We start from the raw sequence: 21,460 nt of genomic DNA on the forward strand, positions 1-21,460 counted from the left end.
TCTGCAACGACGAGCGCCCTGTAGTGGCGAAAGGGCTGAACGTAAATAAAGTACCCGGTCCGGACGGTATCCCCAACGTGGCACTGAAGATCGCGATCCTGGTGTTTCCGGACATGTTCAGGATAAATCTACAGAAATGCATCCATGAAGGCTACTTCCCGGGAAGATCCAGAAGCTGCTGTTGCCTGCTAAAAAACAAGAGAAGTCACCAGGAGATCCAGCGTCATATAGGCCTATATGCCTGATGGGTACTCTTGATAAACTTCTGGAAAGGGTCTTCCTAAACAGGCTGAAGAACTACGCTGAAAGTGAGAACGGTCTATCACAGAGCCAGTGATTCCGGAAAAGGATCTCGACGGTGAACGCCACTCGAACGCAGAGAAAACATTAAAGCAAATGATTCGTTATTGCGCCGTGGTTACGACGTGAAGAACGCGTTGAACTGCGCCAGCTGGGTAGCTATCGCCGTAGCTGCACAGAATGCGGGCTCCGGACTATTTGTACGAGGTTCTGATAAGTTACTTTCATAACCGAGTACTGGTCCACGAGACGAACATTGGGCGAGGTCGATTACGGTGATTGCCAAAGTACCTCAGGGCTCCATAATCTTCCTAACGCTCTGAAATATTATGTATAACGGAATGTTAACATTGGAACTGCCTTGAGCAGTTCGATGGTTTTTGCAGATGACGTTTTCCTGGCGATAACCGGCGGAGAATCTTGAGGAGGTGGAGATGTTGACGGCAGAGACAATATGCATGATTGACGCCAAGTTACAGTTGGCTTACCACAAAACCGAGGTAGTGCTGGTCAGCGACTGTAAAAAATCCAGCGCACTGTGATCTGCATAGGGGGACGAGATGTCTTCTGGCGGGTGTCCCATACTCAATACTGATGTATGACGTACCGGCCTGGGCTGTTGCACTGAAGTCAAAGCGAAACCGGACGAAGTTGACTAGCGCATTACGCCTAATGGCTGTTCGTGTCGCGAGTGCGTACAGAACGATATCGTCGGAGGCGGTATGCGTAATTGCCGGGATGATCCCCATCTGCATCATTCTGGCTGAGAATGTGGAACCAGTGGAGGAATGCAAGAAATTTTAAGGAGACTGGTCAGAGCGGACTCGTTGGCTAAGTGGCAGCAAGAGTGAGACAATGCGGAGAGAGAAACCACCGACTCATGCCAAATGTGGCTTGGGTGCATAGGAAGCATGGAAAAGTGAACTTTCATTTGTGCCGTTTTTGTACGGACACGGATACTTCCGGAACAAGCTGCATTGATTTAGACATGCTTGGTCACCCCTTTGCCCCCGGAGTGTGTGAACGTGCAAGAAACACTGGAATATGTGATTTTCGAAAGCCCTAGGGTTGTTTGAAGTAGTATGCCTAGTATGACAGTTGACAATATCGCCGAAGAGATGTGCGACGACGAGCATTTCTGGGATGCTGTCAACCGAGTGGTTTCGAGTATACTTTTCGAGATGCAGAGAAGGTGGCGAAGGGACCAACAAAGTAACACCGTCGGCTAAAAAGTCACCGTGAAACCACAAATCAGGTTTCGGGAGAAATTCCGCCGCTGGGGTGCTTTCCATCGGTGTAGACTAGGATTCACCGCCGGGGACCGGGTAGCTCGCGAGTAGACTAAATCCACTGCCAGGAATTAGAGCGAGTAGATCGCGTCGAAATGCTAGCAGTGGATCGTTGGAGCGCCAGTGAACCTGAGGCTACGCTCCACCCGCATGCACTGGACAGACCTCAGCACCTACTGGCTGGATCGTTAAGTAGGCTAGGTCCACCGCCGGGGACCAAATCGAGTAGATCAGGTTGAAACGGTGGTGCTAAATTGCTTCAGCTTGAGCTTGTGCGACCACCCCTGGCTGCTACTCCGTTGTCGAAGTTGCACAGGGAATCAGTAGATAATTATGCTTGGGATTAGCGAAACATCTTTCAATGTGCAAGTTCTGGTAATCCTAAAGTGTTTCTGATCAATACCGGCGCCGGCCAGGCCCGAACGTAGATCGCGGAAGGAATTGTTAGTCCGATACTTGCTTTTGCTAGAGGCCGTATATACTACTGCGCACTTCACAAGTATCACGGGAGGAGGATATTTTTGTTAGTAGAGTATAGAAGTTGGATATACTTCTTCTTTACCGACGCCGGAGAGGTGACTCTACTATCTCAACCAAATATCGATCCATCAAAACTCATGGACCGGGGACCAACGGCTTTACTTCCCTTCCGAAGGAAGACGTGAACACAGATTTTGTCACCTCAGAAAAATCTCAACTACCTCGGCTGGAATTGAACCCAGGCCAACTGGAATGAGTGGCGGTCACGCTTACCACTCAACCACCGGCGCCGTCGAATCGAGTAGATCAGGTTGAAACGGTGGTACTAAATTGCTCACAGAAACGAACATCGGTACCGCGAGAAATTCCGCTGTCGGGGAACTCTCAGCCGGAGTAAGGTAGTCTTTCCGCCGGATAATATCCGAGTAGATCTCGATACAGTCGGGAGCTAGATGGCTTAAGAAAGCGGGTATTGGTGTCGCAATAAGATTGAGGACTGCATTACTCACGGAAACAGGAACCAAATGGCTCATGAAATGAGCAGCTAAACGGAAGGGTGAAAAAAGAGTAAGGAGTGTTTTTAGTGGCTATGCACGAAAGTTAGCCAAGAGTCCCACGCAGTGCCAATTCACTGCGGGTCAGACTTTTGAAGCTTTTTAAGCCTTACTATAAAAAACATACGTAGAGGAACCCGGGGATAATCGAACCTACCTAAGGAAATCGCCATTTTAGGTGGAAAGATGTGAAAGAATTTAGCGGTCAAAGGTTCAAATTGTTAGTTTGAAACCTCAGCTCAGTTTTGGAGCCATGCAAATTCATGGCAGCGCTAGGCGACGATTTGCAAAACTCGACGTTTTTCAATCTTACGCATCGAAAATAAAAGCACCTTCGAATATCACTTGAAAAGATTTCGAAGAGAAGATAACTTTTGCATCTTCTGTGACCGATGCATTGTTTAGATATCCAACTTCTATTATCTTAATCTGCGGAAAGTTTTGAAAGCACTAAAACCATTCTTTAGGTCATCAATCGTTATATTGTATGACTCTTCAGATAATACGCCGTCTATCTCGACGGCATTATCCGGGATGTATACACGAGATTCGATGTTGGCCTGTTTCCGGTTCGATAGGATGACACAAAGTTTAATTACGCGCACGCTAGCGAAATTAGTAGGTTTTCCTTTAGACCGGAGATAAACCGATCGCCTGGATGGTCATTATATTATGTGATACGCGAGACATTATAGTTAGGAAGCAAATTTTTGCTGCCAGTTCCAACAGTACCAATACCACTTTGCCCATCGATCATTACTTTATTGTCTCGGATAGCCTCAGCTCAATTGAAGCACTCTGTTCAATGAAACCTGGGGAAAATCTGGGAGGGCCTGCGTGCTTTGTAAGATCGTACATGATTACCTTAGTTTACGTCCGAATCTGTAATCCTTACCGTTGATTCCCGATGTCGGAAACTGAAAGTTTGATATCCTACACCTCCCCCCCCCTCCCCACCCATGTGAGACTTGTCCACCCTCTCTCCCCTTTCTTTGATACACAGATGTAGGACTTCACACCCCCCTAAATCATAAACGGTATCCACTTGTCAGTATTATGACATGTGCTGTTTAATAACTCTAACATTGGCACGCGGTGCCGGGTAATGTAGCCTTACTTCAATTGTGTCATTCTCGGTGTAAACTAGGATGCTAAAAAATAGTTATCACATTCAAAGTAGTATTGTATTATATTTCGTGAAACAAATGATTCTGCTTGGGTATTGGCTTTCACCATACCCGAATCAGTATCGAATGACGCAGTTGGTGAAATGGTACTGCACTGATTTGTGCTATGTTAAATTTGATATCCATCTTCAATAAATGTTCCACTTCACAAATAGATGGTCTTACGGGACTTTTCGAAAAATAAACAGTAACACTGGTCGCCCGCAATGGAATAGAACAATCTCCATTCGTACAGTGACTCTCGGATCGTTTAGACGCTCCCCCCAGACCGGGCAAAGTTTGCTAATCCACTTCCAATGTTTGCTTTTATGCAATTTTGTCTTTTTTGTGCTGTGCGAACAGTTGAAAGGACTCTTTTCCAAATAAAGTTAAGCCCTAGTATTATATTGAGGAGGTGTCCCACATCAAATAGCATTACGGTAAAAATGCGATAGAAAATTACCTAGTGGACCGATCCTTTTCAAACTTTCAGGCAATAAAATATAACTGTAACTAAGCTTTTGGCATATATAATCAACTTCAATACCGTAACCGTACGCTCGCACCTTACGCTTAACCCCACTCATTAGGTTTTGTGCAATATCTGGCTGCAGCTTCTTCTGCACGGAAAACCACTTTTTCTTCGTGTCTTCTTTAGATGTGACCTTCTTGGGATCCTTTCGTAGTGTCTGCTTCACAATTGCTCAGTATTTTTCAATGGTCATTAGTTCCAGGGTGTTGGGTGGACCCATGTCCTTGAATGCGAAAGTGACCCAGTTGGCTTCGTACCACGCCAATACAACATTTAAATAGTGGTGCCCTCGAGTTGCTTTATCAGAGGAAGCAGACGCTTCTGTAGACACTCCTTGAGGTAGATCTCCACGTTTACAGTCCCGGTAGTCACGGAAGGTGCACTGAGTTTGCCACATGAGCAGATCGCTTGCCAGATCATGTATTTATTGGCAAACTTTGAAAGTTTCTGCTTCCTTATTTGCTCCGGAATATCAAAGTTGTACTGGACGGTGAAGAACAGTAGCCGCCGGAAGTCCCCCTTGACGCGAGTCTCATCATCCATGATGAGATAATGAGGCTTCGTCAGCTTCAGGGTGTTCAGTTTCCGGGCCCGTATTTTGCCGTTCATCATGATTTGGAGCCATCGACACTTTGTACGTATGCAGTCCCTCTCGGGTCCTTGGCACTCTGAACGACATACCTGGACAGATTTAAGTTTTTGGCCACATCCCTGACCGAAGCATTGGGATTCCGCTTGAACGCTTGTGATCCTGATCACTAAAAAAACATTCATTCTAGTATTTCTCCTTCCGTTCGATGCTTAGAGTTTGGTAGTAACGTTGAATCACAGAATTGCACGATTCCACGTTGTTTACCGATGTCCCGATGAGAGGGTTGAGGATTTTCCAGGTAGAATATAGTGGGGTCAAGTAGGTCAATTTTTCTTCAGCGAGCTCGTGCGATGGTATATTTGCACTGACTTTGACAAACAAGCACTCGTTGGAAACGGTTATACATCTGGTAACGTTTTGGCTACCCAGGTAACCAACAAGCATTAGTGTATGCAGTAAAATAGCATATAATTTGCATTTCAGATACTACTTGCGGTATATTAGCATTATTTATGCATAACTGTTGTTAATCAGCATTCCAAAAACTGTTTAAAAACTTCTTGCCAGTAAGCAGCATTCTGAATGCACAACAGCAGTTAAGTAGCATTTTTATGGCACAGCTGTAATGTAGCCGTATATTTTGCCAAAAGTGACTTAAATAGCATTTAAAACGACCTAAATGCTTGTCAGGTAACCGTTAAGACCAATAGGCTACCTGGGTAATAATGATTTTATGCCTGGCTTAATATTTTTCAAGCTTAATCCAATAAGGGAAGGTGTTTTTTTCGATGTTCTTAAAATCTGGGGGTACGATAGGTCGCTATATTCGAGGTTAAATAAAAAAGTATCAATAGTGTATTTGAAAACTAATAACACAAATAATACATGCAATCCGTTGATGTCATTCAGGTAGGAAGGGAATGTTGAAAGAACATGTTTTTTCAGCTTTGTACTTGCGAATGACTTCTTCGGTATCCTCGTCGTCGCCAGAGTGTGGAATTGAAGTTGTGCATTTCGGCTCACGTGGTTGCTTAGCTGTGCGACGATCACGTTTGCGCTTCGGAGCATTTTTTTGGATTTATTTTCCTTCTCTGAAATTATTATATTGTTAACTCACGCGAAATATCAGACGCGCTTTCATTGATGACGGAAAGTGGTCCTTTCACACGAGTATATAATATTTTGAAAGGAACCTTGAATTGTTTAGAGGCTGATCGAATGCTGGAGCTATCTTGAACAGATGCAATTTTGTGCTTTAGGTCCTCTTCACGTCGTTTTGATGTTTTTGCCACGAAATTACGCTTAATTTTCTTGTCAAAATAATTTTAATTTACGTTGTAGTAGTGACCTGTAGTAGTCCCAAAACGGCTGACCTATCGTGCCTCCAAACGTATGTTTCATGTTGATGTCTGTATTTTCTAAAACAAAAATATCGTAAAACCAACACAAAACTCGTGTTCAGCATTAATTTTTACGTGTGAAAAAACTCACTTGACAGTTTTTTTACATTGATTAAATGTACACCCAGGTTTTTTTTACGCGGGGGATACGTACCGCGTAAAAAAACCGCGTTAATTGGACAATCCGCGTAAAAAACCGCGTTAATTCGAAAATCCGCGCAAAAAAACTCTCAGCAAAAGACTTATTTTTGGAAGTTTTTTTTGCGCGGATTTCGCAATTAACACGGTTTTTGCAAAACATATTCTAAGTCCTTTTGAATGCAAAAGACTTAGAAGATTTTCGGAAAGATGGAAGAGACGGGTCTGGAAGATTCCTTATGGCCCGCACCCCAACAATATGGGTATTTACGAAATGGTCTTGAATAGTAGGTGCCAGAAATTGATTTTTGGCGTCATTTTGAAATCCAAGATGGCGACTTCCGGTTCAGTGAAATTCGCTATAACCCAATCAATATGGGTATTTTCGGAATGGTTTTGACGAGTAGCAGACTAACGTCGATGTTTGCCGTCATTTTAAAATTCTAGATGGCGACTTCCGGTTTACCGAAATTCTCGCATGAAAAATTTGGGCAATCCTCTAAATCACCCTCAAATATAAGATCAAATCATAAACCAGCAAAATGCAAAATATTTTTATGTGTTAATCTAGAAAAGTGCGGTGAGAATGGAAGAGAGAGAAGAAAGAGACGTATGTGGTGTGAGTTGGGGGTTTAAATTTATTCAAATTAAACATATTGATTAAATTTAAGTAAATTCAACTGTTTAATTAAAACTATTTGTACTACAACTTCAACTTCCAAAAATACCAATATTGATTGGGTTATAGCGAATTTTGCGAAATCGGAAATCGCCATTTTGGATTTAAAAATGGCGTCGAACATTAATTTTTGGAAGCTACTCGTTAAGATCATTCCAAAAACACTCATATTGACTGGGCTATAGTGAATGTGGCTAACCCGGAAGTCGCCATCTTGGAATTCAAAATGGCGTCAAACATCGATCTTTGTCTACTACTCGTCAAGACCATTCCGAAAATACCAATATTGATTGGGTTCGCTAAACCGGATGTCGCCATCTTGGATTTCAAAATGGCGTCAAACATAAATTTCTAGCACCTACTTGTCAATACCATTCCGAAAATACCCATATTGTTGATGTGCGGGCCATAAGGAGTCTTCCAGGCCCGTCTTTTCCATCTGCCCGAAAATCTTCTTAGTCTTTTGCATTCAAAAGGACTTAGAATATTTTTTGCCAAAACCGTGTTAATGGCGAAATCTGCGCAAAATAAAAACTGCCAAAATTATTCTAAGTTCTTTGCATTTAAAGGGATTTAGAAATTTTTTTCAGAAAAAAGTCTAAGTCTTTTGCTCAAAAGGACTATTTTTGCAAAAACCGCCGTAATTGGAAAATCCGCATAAAAAACGCGTTAATTGGAAAATCCGCGTAAAAAAACCGCGTAAAAAAACCGCGCAAAAAAACCGCGTAAAAAACCAGGGTGTACTGTACTGAGTTCAAAAGAAAATGCGTTTTCGCAGAACACATAAAAACATAAACGACGCCACAGCTGATCCACAGTAACAGAGCCGAAATCACAGTCGTCAACGATGTTCTCTATCGTGTATCCAATTCACGCAACATCAGAGACCTCTGCAATAACGTAGGAAAGATAATGCACTATGCCTATTGTACCCCCTCATACCTATTTGACCCCATTCTACTCTACTTGCACAAAAACCAATTCACGGCGGTGCTTTTAGGGTGACGCAATTTTTTTCCCAATTTTCGAAAAACTGACAGCGATAAAAAATACAGCGTAAACAATATACTCTAAACTACTTCTACCCAAATTTTCAAGAGAAAATACCCAATGGATTTTTATTTCTACTGCGTTTTTTTCCGTGATGCAATTTGATGCGGGACACCCTTTACCCTACACAGTCCTGTAACTTTTACCTTTCTGAGCTGCTATATCCGTGCAAAAAGTATTTCCCCTGACAAAGATTTGCCCCAAGCTGAGATGGGTGTCATAATAAAATCGACTGGTCGGCTGAAACTATGTCCATGAGATATTGTTTCCGGATCAGACTTTTGTTTAAATCTATTGAAAATTTGTAGAGTCGGCCCTTGACAGAAAAAAGCAAAATTAGAGTTGTGATAAATTGTCTAAAGCGGGCAAATGATATTGCTGGCAATGGGCATTTTTCGAGGTAGTTCATAGTCTACGTACCAACAAACAAAGTCGAGATGGATGGCGTTGTTCCCGATTCAAGCTTGAATTGCGTGGAATTTGGTGGTAATTTAAGGGCTCTCTTTTATTCGAAACTCACTGCGACGAAAAGCTGACAAAAGGGATTGATTTACTGCAGATAAACAAATCCGAAAAGTACTAGTATTTAGTCTAGAACACAAATAACTAAATTGTTCACAATTTCTTCTGACTCTATGTATCACCTAATAACGGTTAATGGCTTCTGTATCATTTTCTACTAAGACTACAACAAAAACAACAAAAATCTCCGACAAAGCACTGAATTCTACTACATGCAACATTCTGTCACTATATTTCTTTTGTCTTCTTTACTTTTCAAATTTACTTGTTCAGTTATCACAGCTCGTGAACGCCTCTCGCTCATTGTTTTATTTTTGGTCTCTCTTTGTATGTGTTGTTTCCTTTTTATCTGTGTGATATTTCTTCAAAAAATCGTCTTTTTTCAATGTGATGGTTTTGTTCTCATTTGCGTTACTCCCTTTTTTTCGTTTGTTTGCTCGTTTGTTGTTGTTGTTGTTGTCTTACTTTTTCTTTTTCTCTCGTTTTTTTTCTCTTCTTTTTTTATTCCAATTGTAGGCCCCCTACTGTACAATCTGTGCACACACGACCAAATATCTGCATGAGTTGCCGGTCAATCTAATCAAACTTCTGCTTGAACTGTGGCTCGCCCTGGTGCGCCGGTTCGCCATACTCAAGTGGATACTGCGATTGTTTCAGTGGCCCGCCCTGCTGATCTACCGCATGATCAGCTTGCCGGCCTACGATCAGTTCAATTTTATGTAAATATTATTGCCACAACACCCATCACACACACGCGTACACACATTTGGTTTTTATTTATACAAACACACACACACGCACACACTCGCATGTACCGTTTTCGGACAGACAATCTTTTTCCGTTACTTTTCTATCGAATGAGCCATTTTTTCCATCTCTCTTTTGCTTACACAGCTAGTGTTAAAAGTTTTAAACGTTTTGACAGAACGAAAAAAAAGCTGAAATCAAAACACAAGTAGGCCTAGCAGCCGAACGCCAAGTGCCAAGCCGAGCTAATAATAACCATAGAGATAGAGAGTAGTGTAGTAGTCAAGCGAAAAATGCATTTCCTAACCTATAAGTTCAAATGTAATGAAGTTTTTTTTCTCTTGTGATTGTTACTGGATCCACTAGCTTAAAGGACGGTACTTACTAATTTATTTAATTTTTAGAAACAAAAAGGTGACCCCCCTCGAAAAAGGTGGAACTAAGCAGTGTGATATTTTTTTCGTTTGTTGATGTACAGAGTAACAACCGAAAGACAGTAGCTAGAAAGTATACTAATATAGCTTACGTGTAACTAGGCTGAAATACAAATCTTGATGATAGTAGAACTCGGTATTTGTACAAAAAAGTTCCTATCGAATAACATACCAAATCCTTCGCTAGCCCCCGCCCCCCCTATCCCGTCTCGCGGAATAATTCAAAACGGCCACTAATCGTATTTTTCTTGCAGACTTCTTCTCCTAAGCCAGATACCTTGGATCTGTCGAATGCTAGCTCAAACAATCCGTACCGGGAGCTGGTGGAGAAGTATGAGGCACTGCTGGAGGTCCAGAGGAATTCGTTGATGCGCAAAGTCAGCGGATCGGGTGGTCCGCAAGCACTGTCACAGCAGCACGCAGTAGCTGCACAGGATGGGCCCAGCTGTCTGCAGCCGGCGGGGAGCGGCGTTGCTACGCAACCATCGCTACACGAGGAGCTCGGCTCGGGTGATTTCAGTTCGCTGAATACCAAGTTCACCGATGAGGACGGTAGTAAGAAGGACGATCAGAGCAGCAATGGAACTCGTCGGAAGATTGGACTGCGTACTCCGACGGACTTTTCCGAGGCAGAAACCACAAGCTCCGGCTTTTCGGATGAGATTAGTAACAAAGCTACCCAAACGGACGAACGTCCGAGTAACTTCCTGTGCACAATTGACAACGGAGAGGACTGCAAGTTTAGTATCTACGAGGGTCAGACGGTTATAGATTCTAGGTTCCGATTCAGCCCGTCCCATCGGGAACTGTTCCGAGAGATATTCGGAATTCTTAAGAAAGCTGCCGATAACCGTGACGAAGGAGAACAGTTGCCATTGCTGGACGATCAAATTCCTGCGCCGTCAAAGACCGACACAGCCCCGAAAGTACCGCCGGTTACTCCAGCAAACGAAGAACCACCGAGCGAGTTTGGAGACGACACGCAGAGTATAATTTCTTCCGCCGTTAGCGAGCAATCGTTTGCCATGTCCGAATGCATCACCAGATCCGAACGGAAGAAAATCGAAAAACAAGCCAAGTATGCGGAGAAACACGGCGGCGGCGAACAGGAAAACAAACCACCAATCGGAGTCGCTGCCCTACCAGACGGTCGCATCCTAACACCCTACAAACGCCAACCCCTGGAATATTTAACCGTCTGCGTTGGTGTCAACAAGAAAAAATCCCGTCGCCGTCGTAACCGAGTACCGACCGGAGCCGACAGTCCCGTCGATCGATCTGATTCTCCAATCACGCTTCCATCACCGCCCCGAGTATTCACCAGCAGTGGCAAGAAAGGCCGAACATCCTATCGTCCCTGGAATCCGAATGCGGCCGTCACTACTAGCTCCCCTGCGAACTCACCTTCCGCCACCCCGGCCGCCGCCGCCGAGTGGAACGGTAACTCCATGACCGTCTACAATCGAGGTCTCAACTCACCAACACCGTCCTGTTCGTCTCAGCGCACCCCAACCCAGGCTAGCCAAAGCTCGGCCGTCTCTTGGAAGTCGTCAACCGCCGTCGTTACACCGACGAGTACTGCAAGCCGCAATGGTGGTAATCGCTATGCCGAACTCACCGATGAAAGCGGTGAATTGGTTCAGTTTAAACCGTCTTCGGCAAGCCATGATCTGCACAAGCTCAAAAAGTTGGACCTATCGTACGCGGAAGTTCTTCGTCGGGCGGATCACTGCAAACAGCAGAGCCAACGGCGTTCGCATCATCACAGCCACCACAAGTAAATCAATCAAATTTGGACACGGTGGGTGGTGTCGGAATGGGCCGCACAGGTAGGTTCGTTTTTTAACCCCGTCGATCCGTGTCTTTGTACGTGTGTGAGTGTAGTAATCGATGCGTCGAAAGTTTTTAACTTGTATCTAGCTTTTATGTAACAGGAAATTTTTCATCTTTATTCTGCCACTAAAAACGTAATAAAATTTAAACTTTTTCATCAAAAGATGAGCAAAGGCAAAATTTTCAAACTAAAGTCAGTATTAGAAACAAAAATTGAGCAAGCAAAATAGTGTTCGGATCAATTTAAAAACTGTCATCTGTTCTATCGAACTTCAGCTCAAAAAAAAAAAATGAACGTAAATATTATTTATCTGCACGACAATGAAAGAGAAAGCGACACAAGGAAGCAACGTACGCCATATTGTTGTTGAACTTGGTTGCATTTCCCACGCACGCGAGTGGCTTAGTAGGCTGAGAAACCCCGCGCCCTTAAAGTTATTTAAATAGAATCTGTTTCTGTTCAGTTTTTTTTTAATTTTCATCGGGCGAAACTACTTATTTAACACCTGTTAACTATTTGGCTTAAATTTAAAAAAAACTATTTACTTCTTTTTGTATGTTAACTCGTTTAGTCGAACATTTTTTGCCGCTTCGTTTTATACATTTTTTTATATTTTTAAGCTAAATAAGTGATACTATTAGTTTGAATGCGAACCGAGAGTTTGGGAACGAGAGAGAGAGAGAGAGAGAGAGAAAAATAATGTCAAACAAGATACCACACTGAAAAGTAGGCGATGATGAATTGTAACTTCATTATACAAAAACACACATGCATATAACACTCACCATTATAACCTATATTATGAATTAATATGAAAACAAGTAAAGCTCGCCGCTAATGATGCGTTATATTAAAAAAAAGTTCAAATTTCAGCTATATTTGTTTATCTTATATTATGACTCAAACAAGCAAGCGAAACAATACTAACTAATCTCCGGGTGACATTATTTCAATTTACCTACAAAAAACTAACACCTATTCAATAGCTCAACGTAGTAAGTGTGAGAAATCAAAAGTAACATAACCTATATTCAATCTGACAATGTTATGGTGACAGAATTTAAAACTCACAATCTACCAAATACTCGATCGGACGTTGAGTCAATATAAAGACGCATATACGGAAAAGTGCCGCCATTAGTGTGTTTCTTGGAAGAAAAAAAGAAACAAAAAGAAGAAAAACTTATACAATTGCTGCCCTATGGAAGGACTGCTTCCTGTTTTGTGCACGCAGGACCCCAATATTGTATGAGAAACGAACGATATTATTGTAAACTGGAGTAAAAACAAAAACGAGTGTACTGTAACTGAAAGGCAGCAGATAATGACAAATGAAAGACTATAAAGAAATATTTAAAGAATTTGGTGGGTGTGTTTTGTAGTAAATATCCGAACTATCGTTTTAACTGTGATCCCTGATCCGTGGCCCTTGATGATTGACTGACCGTCAACTCGAGTAATCCCCGGCGGTGAAACTATCCTATTTCGACTGAGAGTTTCCGGACGGTTGTATTTCTCCCTATACCGTGTAACCCATCAAGGTAACAATTTAAAGGGCGAACACAAAATTGCCACGCCAATTTTCTTATAATGTTTAAAATCAAACCATAATTTTAGGGTAGTTTTATACATGTATTTACTTCAAAAATCAAAAGAAAAGTTAATCGATGGAGCCTTGAGTGTAAAATTGAACGCATTTTCGCTTGATGCCCTCCATCAAAGTCTTTACAGTGTCATCGGGTACCAGTTTCTCAGTTTTTTTCCATTTTCTTAACATGTTCTTCTCGTCTTTGACTGTCTTCTTGCTCTTCCGAAGTTCCCGTTTCATCATTGCCCAGTACTGCTCCACCGGGCGCAGCTCCGGACAGCTTGGCGGATTCATGTCCTTTGGAACAAAATGGACAGAATTGGCCTCATACCACTCCAGGACACTTTTAGAATAGTGGCATGATACCAAATCTGGCCAAAATAGCGGAGCTTCGTCGTGCTGCTGCAAGAACGGCAAAAGGCGCTTCTCGAGGTACTCAGATTTGTAGATCTCGCCATTTACTGTGCCCTTTGTCACGAAAGGCTCACTCCTCAGTCCGCAAGAGCAGATGGCCTGCCAAATGAGATATTTGGAGGCGAACTTCGACATTTTCTGCTTCTTCTTAAATTTGTCGTCCACATAGAACTTGCTCTTGCCGGTGAAAAACTCCAACCCCGGAATTTGCTCAAAATCTGCTTTTATATACGTTTCGTCGTCCATCACACAGCAGCCATATTTTGTCAGCATCTTCTCGTAGAGCTTCCGTGCCCGAGTTTTGGCCGTCGATTGTTGCCGCTCATCGCGGTTTGGGAAGTTCTGTACCTTGTATGTATGCAGTCCAGCGCTCTTCTTTGCATTCTGGACGTAGCTCTGCGACATGCCGATCTTTTTAGCCAAATCACGGCTTGAGACGATGGGATTCGCTTTAATCATCCGCTTCACCTTTCCCTCCGTCTTTTTGTTCTCCGGTCCCGGTTTTCTTCCAGCTCCTTTGCCGTGGTCCAACGTCAACCGCTCCTGAAACCGCTTCAACACTCTGGAGACGGTTGAATGGTGAATGTTCAACATTTTTCCCAACTGCCGGTGCGACAGGTCAGGAAATTCCAGGTGTTTGGGAAGAATTTGTTCTCTCGACTCGCGTTGGTTCACCTCCATTTTCGTTGAATCGAAAAACACGACTTTGAGTTTGACAGCATGTAAACAATACACATCAATGAGAAAGTGTGCAAAATTTGGTTGATTTTTACCCAATGGTAAAAAAGTTATGCCCTGTTGAATGTGTCGCAATAATTTCGTGTTGGCCCTTTACCTGGTTCTTACAACGTTTCTTCAGCTTGAAATCCTCTCTCATCTTTTTGAGAATCGTACCGTACGTCGGCCCATCGTTTGATTTGAGCGTCACCTCTATAGTTCGCTTGGCGCGGCTGATAATCTTCTTTATTTTCCTTCTTCCCTTTTTTAGTTTTTACGGTTCGTTATTGGCTCTCCATTTCTTGGCCGTTCCGCTGCCCTCCGCCAAACTTCTTGGGCTTTTTCGGTTCCTCCTCTTCTGGCGTTTCCCTCACTCTTCTCAGGGAACGAGTATACCGGTCACACTTTGGCGTCGCTTCCTCCGTAGTCTCTCAAACAACGTCATCTATTCGCATTCGGTGAATTTGATGTTAATCGCTAGATCTCTGATCCGTTAGTTTTCCTCGCTTTTTACCTACGATTTTTTTGCTTCAGCTAGTTGTTTTTCGCTGCTCGTGCTCGGTAATGGCCTCCCTGGGTCACCACTACTGGTGCTGTTGTTGCACTTAGTCTTCATACTGGGTCGGGGACTTCGCTAGCCTACTTTTGGCTTCCAGGCTTGTTGGCTTACAATTCCAAGCCACTATCTACGTCCGTAAGAAGAAGAATCATCTATATAATCCCCATAGTTACATTTGTAAGCAGTGAGGTCGCATGCAAGGGTTGACGCGGTTCTTCATGGAGTACCGCGTTCAGAGCCAGATCGGCGCTTGTCAGAAACCTTCAACTGAGCCTCCACCGGACAAGTGTACCACATCAGAGGGATAGGGCGTGGTGGGAAGGGGGGGGGGGGGGGGTCAACCAGCATAGTATGTTCACTCACCGTTTCCGGGAGGCGTCTCCCATCCTTACTAGCTTCGTGGCATAGTGGGGCTGTCTGTCCATGTTACCATTCCTCCGATGAAATCCTCACACCTCTAATGCCCATACACTTCACTTGATCCCAGATCTAACTGGTCATAATAGTTTGCTGATCTCATATCCACCAACCGCATCATTCCAGCTGCTGCGCACTCCTATGCCCTGGATTAGATACACTCATCTCTGCATTGACCAGTTGCATACTGAGGACAATCCAGCGCCTTTCCGGTTGGAGGGTGCCCCTACAACCCTTTTCGGGGGTCAGCCGCGATCGCTGCTACTCGGCTGAGTCCACGACGGTGGCACTGGCATACCCGGTGGCGAGTTCCCCCGGCAAAGCCATGTCTCCCGAAATCGTTAAGTACCGCGTTATTCTTCCTTCGGTGGTGTCCGGTGATTCCGGGTGAAGGATAACTTCCGGTTCTCAGCTGCCCAGATGACCCCTCGACGACGATACGTGATGGCTTATTCCGGTCGCGCCCAATGGTCTCCTTTATCTCGCTTTAAAAGACTGACTTGTCGAGTGTCAAGGTCGGTCCGACGATTCCAGTTGTGCGGTGACTTCCAGTTCCAGAGGGACCTCATTGCGGTTAGCTCGTATTCGAATCGCGGGCATTCGAACACAACGTGCTCTCAGACGCACCACATATGGTCCATAACGACGATCTCGTTTAGCCGAACCTGTTCAGATATTTCTTAAAACAGCCATGACCAGACAAAAACTGCGTCATTGGGAATCCGTGCGGTCGGTTCGGCCCACATCAACAGGCATGGAGCTAGTCGATGGGTCTATTTACCGTCTACAACGTTATCCCTCTGATGTTGCCACTTGTTTACGATATCAGGTTTATAGGAATAGTTCCAGCTATCATCTAGACTACCCGGTGATGAGACAGTTCAGCACGCGCGGGACACCTGCATGGCCGTTAGTCTGAACGTACTGTTCACCCGAGAGCTGTTTCTCTTCGTCAGCGGTGCCGTCAGCTATGCGTGCCCTGCGTATCTGAACCGCCAGTAGTCGCTTTTTACTGCAGCTGATCGCGGAAAGTTTGGGCATGATCCTAAATAACGCCGGGATCACATTAATGGCTATTAAAGTTTAGCCGATCGTCTGTCAGTTTTCTGATTTCCCACTTTTAGTCGACGATACACTCTCCGGTCTGTATTCTCACCTGCTGCACTGCCTTTCGGTTACTTAACGAAAACGCCTCGGTTTTGTGGTGAACTGACGCCAGGTTCTTCACGTCCCTCCCGTCTTCCACAGCATCTATCGCCACCGTGGCGAATATATCTACTTCCTTTAGTGATTCACCGGTCACTAGAAGCACCATGTCTCCATACCTTTCCACAACCGCTGTATGGCATCCACAGCGGATCGATCTTTCCGAACACTGAACTGCATATTGGTTAGACCATTCTCTTCCTCCACGTATGTTGTAAGCCTGTTAAGCGTTACTCTTTTAAGTACTTTGACGACTATATCCGACAGGCATGACCGCCTGCATGCTGAAAGATCTCCAGGGGGCTTTCCTAGCTTCGGCAATAATACAAGCTTTTGTCTCTTCAGATGTCAGAGAAGTTACCACCGTCGATACACTTCTGCAATGCTGGATTACTATTTTCAGCGCCACGTTGGGAACACCGTCTGATCCTGGGGCCTTTTTATTACTCAGGCTCAGTGCGGTTCGTACCGCCTTATAAGCTGATCTTAGAGCTGCTCTTTCAGCGTCGTTGTTGTACTTTCTGCATTCTCCTCCGGACTCGGCGGCAACTTGCCCGTAGGTCAGCAATCGTCGAGTTCCACCGGAAGGCTGGACGGCTGCTGTACCTTAGTTTATCATCTCTCGGCATGGTTGCATCGCACGCTCTTGCTAATGCCCTTCGGTTGGTTAAGTGGCAACCCCACTCCACTGTCCAAGCGTTGAAATGGCCGACTGTCTTCGATCGACAGGCTCTTCTGTCAGCTTGTCAAGCTTTTCTGTGAATTGATTGATCGTCCATCGTGGGGGTGCGTATCAGCTGCTGAAGAAGACCCGATTTATTTGGGCGAAAATAAAGCCTTCATTTGCGCGATAAACCACGCGATTACACTTAGACTCCGCTACAGGTTGCCGTAGTAAGTGCTGTGCAGTGGTAGAGGTTGGTTCGTGTCACCTCTACTGTGATTTCACTGCCAGCCGCCGGATATCGTGGGCCTCCTGGAACGTTAATATTACCTTCATCGTTTGCGCAGATCATATGTGTTCTTCTTCATCACACCTTGCATAATTTGCTCCTGTTAAGTTCACCGCTGCTTTTAGTGGCTTGTGTGCTAACAGGTCCTTATACGTCCTTATACGTATCGTCTTCTACACTTTTCCAAATTTGCACTGATTTTTAAAGCTTCCTCTAAGGATACCTGATCTAGACATTGGATGGTTGCCTCCGGGTACAAGCCTCTCATTTCCACCGTGTCACGCATGGCTTTCTCGGTGAGCTCTTTGTATGCAGAGCTGTTGGACCTCGGAATTCCAGCATCATCCGGCCGGTGCGGGTGCGTCCAATTTTCTTAACGTCAGTCCGCAGTTTTCCGTAGCTTTGAGGTGAGTTTCCGGGAAACCCTAAAGTGGACTTTCTAAAGTGCGTTCGACACCAAATAATGCGTAACCGATCTACTGCGACGTTAACGATTATCGTTAACTTCCTTCGTCTCTGAAAGCCTCGAGAACGGTTTGCAAACCGTTGCAATCTACACCGATCGATCCGCCAACATTGTCATCGCCAAATTATCCAAACTGGGTTTCAACGGATCTCTCCTTCGTTGGTTCCAGTCGTATCTCGTCCGCCGTGAGCTTAATGTTTATATAGGCAACGACTACTCTGAAACGTTTGGTATCACACAAGGAAATCGTCTTGGACCACCAATATTGCTACTTTACTTCAACGATGTGATTTACAGACTGAGTGGGACACGCTTGTCCTAGCCCGGTTGGTTTTAAAATCTTCAATCGTATTAATGCTTTTGAGTACGCACTTGTCTTGCACAAACAATTCAATATCTTCAGCATTTGGTGTAGCGATAATCGAATGCCTCTGAATTCAGCAAAATGTTCAGTGAAGGATCTTGGAGGGGTGTTAGATTCTTAGCTTACTTTCAAGCGACACGTCTCACATATTGTTGGTCGAGCATCGCGCAACTTCATGTTTCGTGCTGCTGAATTATTCCCGATATACACTGCTTGAAACGTTTTCACTATTTTCTAATCTAGTGATCTCTGGGGTATTGTGCGCCGGTCTGGAACCCGCTTTCTCTATCCTTTTCAATTGTCCAGCTAGAAGAAACGTTGTCAATCAATTCAGCTAGACCCCCTCCATCACGCATCGATTCACCAGCTTCGATTAAACAAGTAGACATCCAAGCTGAAACATTGTGCAGTAACATTCCTCAGAGAGTACTTCTTCAGCGGTTTAATCACACAGCGAACGCTGCCATCACGGGATTACAACGAATTTTCACATTCATTTGACTTCCATTCGAGCTGAGATGTTGATCCACCAGCTAGCAGGAATGCCTTGTCTTGATCCGGAAACCATAGCCAATAAGCTGGAATCAAATTCTCTCGAACCTTAATGAAAGAAAACATTCTTAAATTCCTAATTTAAAAAATTCAAAATTCCGAAAATTATCCTGAAATTTATAAGTTGTACCAACAGGATCACTACCCTACAGCCTTGGTTGCATTTCTTTTGAAATATTGCTTGTGGCACTAAAAACTGGATTCTAACCGCACTGCGCACTTACCATTCTTCTTTTAAATTCTTCTGTCTATGAAAGTACCATCTCTAAAGGGGCCTTTACACGCGCAATAAAAGTGTCATTACTGAAATTGTATGGAAATTCCATCATTACTCACCTTACACGATCATTAAAAGTGACATTACTAGCGCCTCGTGTAAGGGGCCCTTACCACTTGATTTAAACATGCGTTTTGACAGCTCGCAGTTTTCAGTAGCAGTTTGATCACTTGCACTGCGAAAGTGCGGGGTCCAGGTTAGTGGGAAAGGCGCAATATTGAAAAAAAAACACTTGGTTTGAAATGGGTCCACGATCCCAAATACCGATGGACGCTATAACCGAAGACTCCATATCAAGAAGACTGGCAACTCTGTCCAGAATCCGGAGACAGTAACAGCAACGCCACTTGCGGGTAAAGGTGGTACTTTCCATAGTGATGCACACACACATATACATTTTTACATAAAGCTTCCTCCCTTCTTCCAATAGAGGCGCTGTAACCTCTGTCGCTTCTCGTTTGTATGGGGGAAGGAAAGAGATATCAGTCTTCTTGATATGGAGTCTTCGCTATAACACAAAATTGCTATTTCGGAAATATTCGCACTTTTTTGTCCTAAATACGTAAAAACGGTAAAAACAACCGACACCGCCCTTAATAAAACGCTGTCCGAAAATGCTAAATAAAGCAAAGACTTGAATTTATTTTCACGCACTTCACTTTTTTCTTTTGTGTTTACTAACGATTTTTTCCAACAGCAGCGATGGCGAATATCCGGAAAATGATCCGGACAGCAGCAAAATGGCCTGCTTTGTTGGGGGAAATTTATTTCAAACCAATTTGTTTCCAGCGGCACCTCATTTTAAACGAGATACATAGATGGATGTATCGCCACGCGTACCCATTGTTGTCTAATCAAAGGCGTATTCAATTCTCAACTGTTATACTGCACCTCAGATTATTCTTTTATACATTCTTTATTTGATCAAAAATTCTTCCGATTAGGCCCTATGGTAGCTACAAAAATGACCTAAGCGAGTAAACATTTACACAAACTTTACAGAACACAAATCATCTGCATGCATCACTTTACTTGTTTAAATGTACAGTTTTCGGGAGAACCGATCTCCAACATCAACCATTAGTTCTTTCACTATCCCTAGTTGCTCTCTCCTAGTTTGTCTATTTTAATGTAAACGGCAAGTTTCTCTTTTCTATTATTACAAAAAAAATAATTATCTGAGTCGAATTGCTATGCACACCTCTCCTGTTTCCCCCTGTCATCTACCCTTCGTCGATAGTACTAATTCACCACCTCCGGTCAATAATCTCATCGTATGCGCAGTTCCAATCGAATCCAAGAGTCGTTTTTCCAAGTCCAAGCTGCGTGTTCTTTCTGATCCGATCCACCGTTCAGTAGCAATGGCACCGTTCCGTTGGACAGTGCGACTTGTACGTTAGGCACTCGTCCATACAGTACACGTCGGCACCCTCACGGCCCTCCAGTTCACCGATCGCTTCACAAGTTTGTCTAAACGTGAATGACGATAAAGAATCAAACTTTTAGTTACCGATTTCATTGTATTTGGTTGAAATACTTACGGACAGTGGCACACCGATTCCGGACAGTTGGGAGGATAGCGAAGACAGTTGTTCTGGCACCAATCGTCCATGCCGATGAAACGCCGGTAGGCCATGGTCGGGAGGCAAACTTGGTCTCTGAAATGAGTTTGTTTCGAAAGAAAATTAGTCATTTTGCTAGTTCTATAATTATGGAGACGCGTGGTAGTTTGGTAATGTATATACTATCATGCGTCCGCACTTCCGATTTCGACCATGCTAATGACTAGTTGGATAGAAAATGTATTCAAATCGATAGTAAGCTACGAAATATTTATTTTTGCATACCGCATTCTAGCAATGACCGGTATTTAACATAAAAAAGGGGAGCACGGAATCATCAAATTCCGCAGTGGTAGCCTGATTTTATCACGCGATGGCTAGAATACCAACACCCGACCCAAACATGCAATTTCTCATTGTTTTGGCAGTCGCTAGTCCCATCATTATTGAGTACCCCAGACCAACTACACTCAGCGCAGTATAGACTGGGGAATAAACATGCAAACATGCCAGCACACGAGCAACAAACGCAAGAGTAGAGCATTACCGGAGCTCAAAGGAAGGAGGTACGTTTGGGTGGGCTGTAAGCCTTTTTCTGTGACATGAACCTGCTGTTTTCAAGTTTTTGCTCTGCACTCTCCGGTGCTGTAAATTGCCGTGCCTGCTTG

The 21,460-nt window shown here is 43.9% G+C and overlaps 2 protein-coding genes across 5 annotated transcripts in view; one reads left to right on the forward strand and one right to left on the reverse strand.

Moving 5' to 3' along the window:
- Window positions 1-12,899, forward strand: part of LOC131688709 (uncharacterized) — a 202,652-nt gene extending 189,753 nt beyond the window's left edge. For all 4 annotated transcript variants that reach the window (XM_058973184.1, XM_058973175.1, XM_058973193.1 and 1 more), the window contains one exon: window positions 10,138-12,899. In XM_058973184.1, the coding sequence (XP_058829167.1) occupies window positions 10,138-11,664 (1,527 nt within the window). In that variant the 3' untranslated portion in view covers window positions 11,665-12,899. The remainder of the gene's footprint in view (window positions 1-10,137) is intronic.
- Window positions 12,900-19,978: 7,079 nt separating this feature from the next.
- The window catches only part of LOC131688725 (uncharacterized), a 90,488-nt gene continuing 89,006 nt past the window's right edge, over window positions 19,979-21,460 (reverse strand). The window contains exons 5-6 of the mRNA XM_058973206.1: window positions 20,772-20,888; window positions 19,979-20,700 (exon numbers count right to left, since the gene is read on the reverse strand). Coding sequence (XP_058829189.1) covers window positions 20,583-20,700; window positions 20,772-20,888 — 235 coding nt within the window. The 3' untranslated portion in view covers window positions 19,979-20,582. The remainder of the gene's footprint in view (window positions 20,701-20,771; window positions 20,889-21,460) is intronic.

This window comes from Topomyia yanbarensis, chromosome 1 (assembly GCF_030247195.1).
Source record: "Topomyia yanbarensis strain Yona2022 chromosome 1, ASM3024719v1, whole genome shotgun sequence".
Lineage (NCBI taxonomy): Eukaryota > Metazoa > Arthropoda > Insecta > Diptera > Culicidae > Topomyia > Topomyia yanbarensis.